The 13,902-nt window shown below is 38.2% G+C and overlaps 1 protein-coding gene across 1 annotated transcript; it reads right to left on the bottom strand.

Annotated features, from left to right (window-relative positions):
* Positions 1-975: 975 nt before the first annotated feature.
* Positions 976-6,313, bottom strand: LOC143847198 (uncharacterized). Its single transcript, XM_077355940.1, has 3 exons — positions 5,163-6,313; positions 3,137-3,386; positions 976-1,607 (listed from the first exon to the last, which is right to left on the bottom strand). The coding sequence occupies exons 1-3, from the start codon at positions 5,469-5,471 to the stop codon at positions 1,207-1,209; spliced, it is 960 nt and encodes a 319-aa protein (XP_077212055.1). The 5' UTR covers positions 5,472-6,313; the 3' UTR covers positions 976-1,206.
* Between the last annotated feature and the right edge of the window lie 7,589 nt (positions 6,314-13,902).

The raw sequence follows: 13,902 nt of genomic DNA, 5'->3' as shown, positions 1-13,902 counted from the left end.
ATTCATTGTATAGTACAATTCACGTGTAACTTACATAAGTAATAATACAAAATGCATGCCCCGTATTTCACATGCAATTCATATAAATGTAATTATGTAACCCCGACTAATATAATATACAACTAATTCACCTACGATTTTGGTTTCAGTATTGGTTTCGGTTTCCGTATCATTTTGGTGGGATGGAATCCGAAACATTTCAGATGCTTTGTGTCTATTACGATGGAAATTTAAAAGCATGGCTTCAAATAAATCGAGTTCCAAGGAATCACTGAAAAATCTGGGAATGGGATCCAAGAACATTTAGTTGCTGGCGAACCCTTCAACAAAAAAAAAAAACATTTTGATGCTGACGAATCACTTAAAAGAAGCAAGAGTACATTTGCTCCATCTGACCTTGCATAAGTTATTGTCTTCACTGGAAGTAGCAAGAAGTCAGAGTAGCTATCAAAGGAGAAGCAACAACGTTTTGTAGAAAATAAGCTAGTCTTTAAATCTTGAGTGGTGTCCTAAATAGAAGACAACTGCAGGTTTAGCTGTTACGACTCCTTATCAATTGTTTTCAATTGAAACATATCATAGAACAAATTCAAAGCCCCTCACAACAGAAGGCAATGTGTTTCTCTTCTCTTGTTTTCTCCTCTCTGACATGTTCGGAGTCTTCAAACGACCAGCATACAAGGGAAGCAATGATTAGATGGACAAATCACTGTAACTAAGGCTATAATGATGTTATCAGCTCAATGCAACAGCAAGGATTAGGAAAGACACGAGAGAGAGGAGGCTGGTTCACCCCCACAACACCACAACAGAGGTATGAAGAAATGGAATATGAAATGGAAGCTCATTGTATCCATACATTGAAGTCTACTAATACTTGATTAACATGACAGCTGATTCAACATCATATATTTCAAGGGGTCCTTTAGCCATGAGTAGGGACAAAAAAACTATCCAACAGTCAGGCAGCAATAATTGAAGTAAACATCCATGATATTTTGCATAGGCAGAATATCCAAAAACAATATATGTCACAACTCACATGACACTTGGCATTAGCAAGATAAAGACGCCAAAAGATTTTTGTTTTCTGAGTAAAATCCCGAACAATACTATAAAGATCATCTCCGCGAAACTAGAGCCCGCTGTTTATTTTGCACATTCAACAAATGAACAAGGGGTAGTAGACACTAACCCGAAATGGCCTTAACGTACAGGCTGTTGGTTGTAGTGGTTCTTTTCTTTCTTCTTTGCGGCAGCCAGCTTGGCACTCCTTGCGCCAGCCTCAATGGCCGCAGCTTTGGCAGCAGCATCCATCTCTTTATTAGATTTCTTCTTCTTCATGGAAGCCACCTTTTTAAGCCGCTCTTTCACATCAATGACAGGTGTGTCTTCCTCTACCGGTTCAGCTCCAGTTGCTTCATCGCTGACATTATTGTCAGAGCCATTTGGCGGGTCTTGTGGATCTTTAACCTCCTTGGACGACTTGTCCTTCTTTGCCTTCTTTTTTTTCGCACTTTTGCTCTCCGCAAGTGTTGGATGATTCTCCTTCTTTTCTAAATCGCCATTAAGCTCCTCCGATTTCTTCTCTTCTCCAGTGCTTGGGACTGCATGTAGGGTGCCAAAAACTCTCTTGTAAAATGTACAGTCAGGAGTTATGACAGGAAAAATACCTAAAACCTATTAAGAAGATCAAAATAATTGAAAGACATCTGTGCCTGACATTCCTGTGGATCCCTCCAGAGATTTTAAAGCTTCGAAATTTCTTTTATCAGGATATTACCATTAAACTCTTGCAGAAAATAAAACAAGAAAATAATGCACAAAAAAAAAAAAGGATGAAAAGAAAGCAAGGGAATTTCAATATAACTGACAAATATGAATGAAATGGAAAATCTGTGACATTAACAAGATAATTATCACAAAACATAAGGAACTCATGGGAAAGTTTTGTTTGTTTAATATAACCAAAAAAAATATCAGGATAGACACCATTTTAGCGAAAACATCAGAGCTGACACGGCAAGATACGGCACTACATTTAAAACAGAATGTCAGACTTGGCATGGTACAATAAATGTGTCAAACGTCGAAAGAAGAGTTAATAAAAAAAAAGAGATAAACATGATAGTCAATAATAAAACAAAAGGCCACACTTGTCACGGTACAAAAAATGTGTTGACTCATCCCAATCACTTCTTGCCGTTCATTTAAAAGTGTCGAAAGGAGTGTCAACACGGGTGGACATGTGTGTGTCGTGTCGGACACAATAAATTCAAAGTGTCCGCTAAATCATATATAATTATTTCTCACAATGAACAACTCCCGCTACATTACCAACAAAAAAACACTGCTACAGTTGTTACAGTGAGACAACATGAATGAAGCAGTTTTTTTCTCATATAAAGGGTATAATTATAATAATCATGGCCAATCAGAAGGATATTCGTAAGACTTAGGACACATCTTAGGAAAAGGAATGGAAGTCAAAGTTGGGTAGCAATTTACATTTTGCCTCGCAAGGAAAAAGAACACTCCTCATTCATTATGACAGAAAAGGGTAGGTTGTTGGTTGGCATGGATATGACTATTTCAACAATCAGGGAAATGCCTATGGAATTGCGTAGCAGTTTATAAGAGGTAGGAATAAAAGGCAAATATAAGTTATTGGGAAATTATGTGCAGTTCTTTTCTTACCAACAAATTATGTGTATTGTTTTACCATTGCACTGAACTCAAATTAACAAAAGATGCAGAAAAATTAGAAAAGGAATCCAACAAAAAGAAGAAGACAACTAGAAGATCCACAGTAGCTTGATGAGCCGTGGAAATTTGACGGTTTGATGAAATGTTTGATTTGGTGAGATCTTCCACAGTAACTTTCCAGCATGCGTGCCGCTTTGCCAATGAGGTGGCGAATAGCCTTGAAAAAGCGGGAGTCTCCAAGGAGTCTTTGGCACTTTATGAATCTCTTCCTCGTTGATTGTCCTTGCTCTACATTTGCTTTACATTTGCTTATTATTATCGTTTTATCCATCTTTGTACGGACCATCTCGGTCTTCGTTGTTTTTCGTAATAAAATTGGCTACCTCTTTCAAAAAAAAAAAAAGATCCAAATGTGTAGGTGGTAAATTACCGTGTGACTCATCTTGATCATTGGTCTCAATTCCTAGCTCGGCTAAAACAGCTTCGAGCTCTGCAAGCTCCTTTTTCTTCAATTCCTTCTTTGAAAGCTGTCTTTCTGTATCCTTGGGTGCCAAAGAAGCTGGAGGCGCCTTCGTTGCTACTGGATCAATTGGTATAGCAGTCTCGGGCTCGTTGTCATGCTCTTCATCAATATCATCATCACCTTCATCTAGGCCGTCATCCTCTTCACTTTCACTTTCCTGCCATATAAAGACAAGTATCACTTCAATTCAATCACAAGATTTTTTTTGGGAGCTTTGAAAAGTAATAAAATTAAACAGTTCTTTTTCTATCATTTCGCCCCACTTTTTGATTGATTTGCCTTTATTTATTTACTTATTTCTAGAACACAACCAGTATGGGACAAAGGCTTAGTTGAGTTGAGTTATTTCTAGAACACAATTCTGGGAACATTAGGCCCTTCCTCAACATTCCTCTTCAACTCAAGCAGTACACAATAGCCAAAAATAGTCAAAATAATAAAGAAAAAAAAGAACAGTAATGGAATGAAAATCAAACAATTAGTCAATCACGAAATATAATTGTTAAAAGAGATTCTTAAATGATAAAGGATAATATGCTTTAAAATTCAACAGAGGTTGTACAAGCACATTATATAGAGAAATCCTATAAGAGCAAGAATTGAAGGAATTCCTTTCCAGGTTAGCACACCTTTTCTAAATCCCTGGACGAGCGAGGAAAGCACAAGGTAGCTATTCCAGGCATCATTGCAATTAAACGATTGAGTAAGGCAGTCTAAGCTCTTGGACATGATAAATGTATTAGGGGTTGTTTAGATGATAAATGATAAAATGATAAATGTATCAGGGGTTGTTTAGGTGCTTGTTTTTTTTTTTAAATGATATTGTTTGTTTGGATGCATGTAATTCGATTGCAGGGCTTAATCACTTCCAACCAAGATATATTTACAGTTAAATAGTTATACACGACTTGGGTGGGAAACTTCATTAATTTCCCTGTAAATTAAATAACTGTTGTTTGCCTAATAATTTTATGAACATTAGTTGTTTTCAAAATAGTTTGTTAACCCCGAATATTCTATGTTAACCCAAAAGATAGCCAATTAACAACTAAGGATCACGAAGATTAATAGCTTTTGAGTTACTTCACTAACAGGTTAAGGACAGAGAGAGACCATAAAAAACTAAGGATACCGACTGCATATAAAACATTGACATGGAAAAATTGAGCACATCCCAAGATCCCTTTTTCATGGAAGAATAGGGGTCATGTCGACATAAATGGGCCTCCCAAAAACCAAATTGGACTATATCAAACTGAAGAATAACTATTGCAGGCATCCCTTAATTGGTAGAAACAACTTATATTCCACTAAAAGTACCAAAAAGAAAAAAGGAAAGAGAAGATGGGAAATTATATGCGATCGTGTATCATCAATTTAGGTAGCCTCTCAAACCACCGTCACCTCATTGCAAGATGAGAAAGAAGAAAAGACAGATACTTCCAATCAGAAACAATACATGACCAAAGCCTACAACTGCACAAGAGAAAAGGAATAGAAAAACAATATATCACCATTAAGTAGAGATTCAAATTCATACATACATTCAAATGATAAACACTACCAATGAAACCACATGTCATGAAAATTATAGTTAAATCCAAAAAATGCATTTATCTGATTACAATAATCACCAATAATCCATTAACAAATTAGCAATGCTATTCTATCATCGATAAGCTTACTCAACAGCACAGGCTAACAGCACAAAACTGAAGACATCCAAAGTCACATAAAATACACATAGCCTATAGCATGAAAATCACATCAATGATCCCAATAAATCAAATAAATCAACCTCCCAATATCTAAAAACAACCCATATTAAAATTCTAATTTACAACAAAAACTGATGAAAACAAACCAATCAAAGTCACATCTTAAATGCTAATATTTGAAACAACCAACAAGAAAGATACCAAAATTTGTTCACCTCTATGAGCGTCGAGCTTTCCTTGTTCTGCTGCGGATCTGAAGCAATCCAAGTGGATTGTGGTGGGGCCGTTGTCGCATAGTAATCATCATCATCATCAACATCGGCCCACGATTTCACAGTCAGGGGCGCTGGGGCCCAGATAACCTGGGGCTCAGGTTCTTTGGATTGGTTCTTGGAAGATCCCTTGCTCTTCGAGGATTCTTTGTCTGATTTCTTCTTTCTTCGTAGGCTTTCGAGCGCGGCAAAAACGTTAGTGCTGTTTATCCCCAAGGACCCATCGTCCTTTCTATTTGCCCCTCCGACCATTTCTAGGGTAAACGCAGAAGAGCCACAGCTGAGTACTGCTCCAAATTAGGGTTTCTGAAAACAACAGTTTCAGAAGAAAATAGATAAATCTGGACGTTTTCAGACAGATAAGAGGCTCAAACTAAGAGATTTGGTCTCTCAAATAATGGGTACAGAACTTGAAAACCTAGGGTTTCTAAAAGTAACAGTTTCAGAAAAAAAACGAAATAAATCCGGATGTTTTCAGACAGATAAGACAATCAAAACTAAGCGATTTGGTCTCACAAATAACGGACACAGAACTTGACAACCTAGAATTTCAAAATGATTAGGGTTTCTGAAAACAACAGTTTCAGAAGAAATAAAAAAAAAATCAGGACGTTTTCAGACAGATTATAGACTCAAAACTAAGCGATTTGGTCTCACAAATCACGTACGCAGAACTCGAAAATCTAGGGTTTTGGAGAGATTAGGGCTTCGGGGAGATTGAAGATCTGGAACAACTAGGGTTCCGTTAGGAATCAGGAACTTGAAACTAGGGTTTCCGAAGAAGATAATGGAAAATTCTCGATAAGGAAATCAGTGTTTTGGAAATGAGGATGAGAAATCCCGAGTTTGTGAGATCAGTATGGCTGACAGAGGCGAAGATTTCAAGCCAGAGATTAGGGTTTCACGGGAAACTAGGGTTTGTTAAGAACACAGAAAACCAAAAGAAAAAAAGAAGGAAAAACGATAAAAAAGATTGATTTTATATGTGATATTTATACTTAAAATAGAAATGTATATAGTTTAGATTTACAAAGAGATGGAGCGAGAGGAAGAGAGTATTGTTCTGTGTATATGTGACAGGAGGAATTGGAAGTGTGGATAACATAGACGAAGGACACGAAAGCGAGATTTTATAGTACAAACAAGGGACAAAAGGGCAATGATTTTTTCGCCCCCATTGTAGGATTATGCGCCCACCTGGTAACATGATTTAACGTCAAAAAGTGATAAGTCTGCCCACAATTCACTTTCAAGGGGGCCGCATAATCCTACAGGGGTGCGAAAAACATCGTCTCCCGAAAAGAAACCCTGTGTGTATTGCGAATTTGCGACTTGTTTTAACGTGCACGTTAGGTGTCATGGGCTTAACCTGCGCATTTAGACTGACTTGTCTCATGTTGGTTGGGAGATGATTTTTTCGCCCCACTGTAGGATTATGCGCCCCCTGGTCACGTTAATTGTCACAATTGTGGCAGACTTTAACTCTTTTTGACGTCATATCACGTGACATGCGGGGCGCATAATCCAACAGGAAGGTGAAAAAATCACCTCCCTTTAGGTTTTATGCTTCGATTTATTTATATATGTTACCTCAACCATCCTACGGCTGAATCTGTTGCCAAATGTACGGTGATCCGGCCAAGGATTTTTCTTATCGTAGGTGCGCACGGCTTGAACCCCAGTACGCCACAGTCTAGTGGTTGTAACCATGGTTTTAAATTTCGACCGAAATCCGAAGTGGAGACCGACACTGAAACCACTAAAAACCGAAATGGTCATTTATTTCGGCCGAAATTTCGGTTTTTCCGAAATTTGACTCATAAAATCTTTCTTTTTTTAATTAATTTAACATTTAACCGAAATTTCGGTCGAAATTTAATATTGACTAAAATAATAATTTCGATTTTTGTACCAGATTTCGGTTGAAATTTTGAAATTTCAGGATCCGAAACCGGAACCGAAACCGAAATTTTAAACCTTGGTTGTAACTTGTAAGTGTTACAGAAAGCACCTTCCAATTGAGATAGTGCGCTTGGATTGCCTGAATCAGGTCCTAGAATCGGCATTTTATTCTAGCTTTTACCTAAATTTGGATTTGTCAGCTAGAGGTCGATTTTTGGGAATAAGGGTTGAGCTTTTACCATAAAATAGGAAAAAAAGGGGTCGGCTTCAAGTGGATTCTAGTTCATTTTTTAGCAAAAGCTTAACACTTCCTGAACCAAATTGCACCCCTATCGGCACCGGGGTGGAATTAAAAGGGGAAATGCCGGAGCCAATTGACGAAATGAAATTTTAGATAAAATGGTGGAATCTATTTCATTGCATAGAAGCACGGCAGCTGTGGGAATTTGCCTTGGATTTGGCATGCCATTCCACTCTGGTAGCCAAAATAGCATTGGGCTCCCCTTTGACTCACTTGGATGTCTCCTATGTAACAATTGCTTATCTGCAGATATGGATTCTTTTTCCCCTCCTTGTAACTTTTAAACTAAATTCTTCCAAAAGCATGACTTTGAAAAAATTATTCCAAAAGCAAAGGATTTTGGTTGAATTTTTTAGGCAATAATGCCTCTCTCTCTCTCTCTCTCTCTCTCTCTCTCTCTCTCTCTCTCTCTCTATATATATATATATATATATATATATATATATATATATACACACACACACACACACACACACACACACACACACACACACACACACACAATAGTAAAAAAACCCTATGCGATGCACGGGCCAACAAAGAACTGTACAGACCACATCATAGGTTGATCCAAACCATCCATGTGATTGAACACAACATTAATAGGTTGTGCCCGCAAAATCATTTCCATAGGCTGATCCTAGCCCTCCAATCTATCGAGGTTTCCATAATATGTAGTTCCTCTTAAGGTGTCCGGAATTCGTTATTTTTAAAGGTGTCTTGAATTCATAATATCCTCAAAAAACTATTCAGAAGAAATAGTTTTTTCGTAATTGTCATATTTCTATACCTCTTCTTTGTAGTTTTTTTCGTAATTGTCATACACCGGAACCTGTTTCAGTACTCTTTTCGTAATTTTGCAACTTTCAAGCACTCTATCCGTCATTTTCCTCCAAAACTTTAGTACCTAATGATTATTATTGGTAGCTTCTTTTGGTACTTATTATTGGTAGCTACCTTTCAGAAATAGTATTTTCGTGTAGTTTTCACCACGTTTAATAAGACAAATCTTTGAACACATACAATTGCAAAGGATGGGCGAGTGGTAGCATTTGGATAATGTGGCTAGCAAATACCTATAAAAACAAAAATGACAGAAAAGAATGATTCGAAATTACCGTCAAAGTGTTAATTCCACAGCTTTTTCAAATAATTCAAAAAATTCAAACGTCTTCTCTTCTGCTATATAGAAGTAGAATATATATATATATATATATATATATATATATATATATATATATATTCTACTATATTCTATTAGTAGGTGTCAATGACACAGCTACTAATTCTCCTACTCTCCGAGTATATGCCACGCAACCAAACGAGGTAATTCCAGGCAAATCAAAATGCTTGTCTTCTCCCTTTGACTCTTATTCCACTACTCTCCGAACCACCCTCGCGCAACCAAACACAAGGTTTTAAATTCGGGTCCTATTCGAAACTGAAATTTTAGCCGAAATCCTGAAATTTCGAGCAAAATTCGTCAATGGGCGCTTGAAATGTTGTTTTTTGGGTCAAAAAATTTCTACCGAAATTACCGAAATTTAGGTAATTTGGGCTGAAATTCTCTACAGGAAAAATTAATATTTTATCTTAAATTTTGCCAAAATTTTTGAAATATTTGAAAATTTGATACGTTTTGGGAACGTCGGTTTTGGAACGTTTCGATTTCGGTGTTGACCGAAATCCGAAATTTCGGAAATTTCGGATTTTGGATTTCAGTCGAAATTTAAAACCTTGACCAAACATACCCTAAGAGGTCAGGTTTTTTTTTTATATTATTATTATAATTTAGGAGGTGGTATTCTAATTTCACCCCGACATAATGAATTTTTTGCTGAAATATTTTTAATTAATTGTTTATTTTACATTTCCCAATAATCAAAATAAGAAATAAAATAGGATGCCTATCCCGATTCCTAATTCTGTTAAGCCAAATGCAAAAAAGTTTTTAGTATCAGTTATTGACGGATGTTGACAATCACAAATCTAGCCTATTATCAATGATCCCACTCTAAATTGGTGACTATAGACATTTGAGACGAAAATAAGTCTGTTAAGAGGTTTTTTAGCCGTTGATTTTTTTTTCGTGCCTCAATCTAGTAACGGGTAGCCTGCGACGAGGCCGCACCAGATCAACCGTCTTGATCCCCAAGAACAAATCCCGCGTGTGCATTGAATCATGGTTGTTCTCCTTCATTGGAAGAGAGAACATCTTGGCGGTTGGCCAGTAGCCATTGTTCGCGAGCTAAAGATTATTTGCACTAAGTTTATGGATATAGTTTATGTAATTAGATGATTACTATATAATTTAGAAAGCAAAGCATGATATATTACTATATCTATTTATATTCTAGATAGACGTACAACTATTACCTTTTAAGAGGGCAAACAAAAAAAAAATACTCGAGCTTTGGCTTATTAGTGTGGATCGACCCCTCAAATGACCATTTAGAAAGAGAGCAATTATACAATGAATAGGCGGACAAACTCGTATTCATCACCCCACCAGTGACATTTGATCCCACCGCAGTACACAATTTTTAAGATGCTACTGTTAGATCAAATATCAAGGGCGGTAGTCCACCCATTCATCGTACCACCAATACATCGTATTCATCGTACCACCAATACACGTTTGTCCACCCATTCTCATATAATTTCTCCTAGAAAGAAATACAAATTAGAGACTGTTAAGCTCAAAATTGGTAACAGATACGGCAGTGACAGAAGAGCTGATCTGGCGGGCCCAAGGGACTGAGCTGAAGGAACTAAGCCCTGCACAAGAGCGCACGAGGTCAGAAGACCAACCCGGAGTCGTTGCTCCAGACGGGCCCTTCGACACTCGAGTCGATATGAGCAGAAGTGCAGAGCCAAAACTTTAATAGTGGTAGTTCAGAAGTTATCACCCTCTTCTTTAAGCCTTAGGAGGCTTTTATAGAGAGGGCCCTGAGGTGGTTGAATTACCTACCCCAGGACAGGTGTCGGCCCATTTGTAGGTTTAGGTTTACCTGCTCCTGACAGATTACCAGACTACCCCTGGGCAGGTGCTAAATTCGTGGTGGGCCCTCTAAGGGCTACGTGTCGACAGGTAATTGGTCGTTGCTTTTCATACCCCATCAGAGACGTCTCTCAGACTCTCATAGTTGATTTTGTCTTATTCAGATAAGTCACATGAGGTGGCAATTCTCGAGTGAAAAAAGGGAGCTATAAAATTGCTTTTGCAAGATTACCCAGAAAACCCACGTATATTTGGGATTTGCTAGAGTCCATAGCAGAAGGCATTTCACGGATGGTCTGTTGCATCTGACAGTAGCCACCTCGTCATTCCAGTATTACCGATATGTATTGTGAAAAGAGGTTGTTTCATCTCCATTGCTGCTCTGTGTCGCCGAAATTAGCCTTTCACTTTTTTTGTGAAGGGTTATAAATCTCACTTAAAAAACATGTTTTTTTAATGAGGAAAAGGATTGTGCGCTCGAGCGCACTTAAGCTTAGGTGCACTCGAGGGCCCAAACACATGGGTCCCACATTTTTTGTGCTAATCAAAAGCATTCATTTGCAAGGCCCCATCATAGATAGGATGTGTACAATAAATCAGGTCCATTGGATCATCCTAACCCCTCCAAAAGTGGAGGGCAGAAATGTGCATACTTGTGGCAAACGGTGTCTGTCCATTTTGGCCTCAACAAATGGATGGGTTAGGATGATCCTATGTAGTTGATTTTTTGTACATACCTCATCTAGGTAAGGGCCTTTCAAATGAATGCTTTGGACCACCCTAACAAAGTAGGCCCACATGAGTTTGAGGCCCTCGAGCGCACCTAAGCTTGGTTTGCTCGAGCGAACAATCCTTTTCCTCATTTTTAATATCAGCCCTTCACCAAAACAAAAGGCAAAATGTTGATTTCTAGGCAATGCACTTGTGGGTTGTGGATATGTGACTTAAGTTAATTTTTCATAATTCATGTTTTTTTCTACACGTTTAATTAGTTCACAAAATATTTGTTGCATTCATGAATTATCCAAATTGTCTAATTTATTCAAAGAATTATTGAATAATTGACAATTTTCAAACAAGACTCGTGAAAACTTCACCTGTAGTTCAATAGTGGTCAATTTTGGTGACTACGGTCGATTTTGGTACCTATGGTCTCGCCATATTAATTAAAAAATTAGTCAATTTTGGATACTCATGTCACCTTCAAGGAGGCCAATCAGTCCTTCAAGGGTGATGATATTTAAAATAGATATTTTTTCAAAGACTATATAGAGTAGAGGAAGTGTTCCACTCTAATTCTCTTAATCACAAGGAATGTTTCAATATGGTGTGAACTCATTGCATTACAATGAGGCGTGCCCACTACGGCACTGTGGGTCTTACCTTTGAACGATCTAAACTGTCCATTTGACAGACCTCGCTTCGAATCTCCTACACTTCCTAAAAAGCATGCTAATCCTTTAGTTGTAACACGCATCAAGTTCCTTGTTCTTCAAATTTTATTTTCTTCATTTTATTTGTTGGCTACTTTTCATGCATCAAATCTTCTTCATTTGGCTTGATTTAGGTACATTATAAAGTTGTTTCAATTTCCGAACTCAATATCACACAATATGGACATGATTTAAAGAACTTACGGGCGAATTATAGGCATGGCAAATGTCTATATACTCCGGGATTTCTATTAATTTAGGACTAATTTAGTTAAGCTCTTACCTTTTATCTAAGTTATTTTAGATAGACGAATGAGATTAATTGAGTCTTTAGTTAACTTTCAAGATTTCTTTTTCCTTATAAATAGGTGTTATCATGGGCAGAGCTACACATAGCATAAGATGGCAGCTGCGGGCTGCCCCTGTTGAGTTGGGCCAAACTCCTTAATAGGCCCAACTCAATTGGGCCCAGCCTTATGTATAACTTGACCCCCTTATGTGTAATGCCCCCTTATGTATAAATCCTGCCTCCGCCACTGGGTGTTATCAAGTATTATGATGGACTCCTTTTGAATTGTTGAATGAAACTTGGCTTTTAGACTTTTGAGTTCTTTATGAACTTATGGGTTTTCAAGATTATTCTCGTTTACTCTGAGAAACTCGATTTGTATGGGTTTTCAGGATTAGTCTTGTGAGAGTATTTATCATTTGGGTTTTGCTAACGAGTGCCGTAAGGGCACTCATTAAGGAGCATTAAAAGCTCTCTTTTTTCCTCGTTTTTAGATGGCAGCCCTTCCTTTCCCACGTTTCATTAAATGCCTGCTACTTTTGTCAACATCAAGAGAAGATTGAAGCATTAGAGGGGTGTCTATATAAAAAACTGCTTTCTATTATTAGCATAGTTAAATAGTAAGAATAGTTGCTTTGATATCGACACTCCTCAAAAGCCTCTCCTTTCTTACCCTACCTATTAAAGAGAGAAGTGCCCATATCAAAACAAAAGTGGGTCTCCCATATATATACCTGGATCATATTCTACGGGAGTTTTCTACCGAAGTCAAAGGTGAGCCCAGGGACGGAGACAAGGGGGGGCACTCCCCTCCCCCTCATTTTTTGCCGAAATTTTTTCTGCATTTAGGGTTTGGATAGGTCCAATTTAGGAAGCCGGATTTTTGTTCCCTTTTTCCTGAATGAAGAGTTAGCGGCTTAGTGGGAGGGCTTTTGGTCCCAATAGACCTGGCAAACGGGTGGGTCGGGTCGACCCGCAAGTCATGCGGGTGCGGGTCACGCGGGTTGCGGGTCAAAATGACTCGCATTCCTACAGGTCAGCAACAAGGTGACCCATACCCAGTGCAGGTGGGTCGGGTCGACCCGCGGGTTACCCGCATGTTTTTCCAAAACACAGTTTTTATTGGGCGGTGATAAATTCATCCCCTTCTATGTATGAATTCACACCCTAATTTTCAAAATTGACGGTATAGCCTACACCATAGGATGATCCAAACCGTCCATTGATGGGCCACAACGTAAATAGATCGTGCCCCAAAAATATTGCCATAGGACGATCTCAACCGTTCGATCTATAGAAGTTTCCATATTTTCAGTCCCTCTTTAGATCGGAGGGTTAGAATCATCCTATGCTAATGATTTTTTGGCCACAACCTATTTACATTATGGCCCATCAAATGCACGGTTTGGATCATCCTATGGTGTGGGCTGTACCTTCCAATCATCCATTTTGAAAAATAGGGAGTGTATTCATGCATAGTAAATTAGAAATGCTCATGAGCTGCTGGAAGTTGGGAGTCCTCAAAAAGTGAGATGCTGTTAGAAGGGCTGATTTCCAAACACAAGTGCACTATTCCAGCTCAAAAAGTGAGATGCTCTTAGCCCTTGATCTCATTTTCTATTTTAAAATAAAAAATGTAAAAAAAATCTAGAAAATCGCGGGTGCCTGGGGGTTGACCCGACCCGTGTTTTTGCGGGTTGGGTCACCCGCGGATCGGTTTTGGCAAGTCACTAAAACCCCGACCCGTGCCCGCAAAT

This window comes from Tasmannia lanceolata, unplaced genomic scaffold (genome assembly GCF_043159265.1).
Source record: "Tasmannia lanceolata isolate RefF3 unplaced genomic scaffold, GAP_Taslan_0.1 ptg000003l, whole genome shotgun sequence".
Classification (NCBI taxonomy): domain Eukaryota; kingdom Viridiplantae; phylum Streptophyta; class Magnoliopsida; order Canellales; family Winteraceae; genus Tasmannia; species Tasmannia lanceolata.
This window is presented reverse-complemented; position numbering and strand designations above follow the sequence as displayed.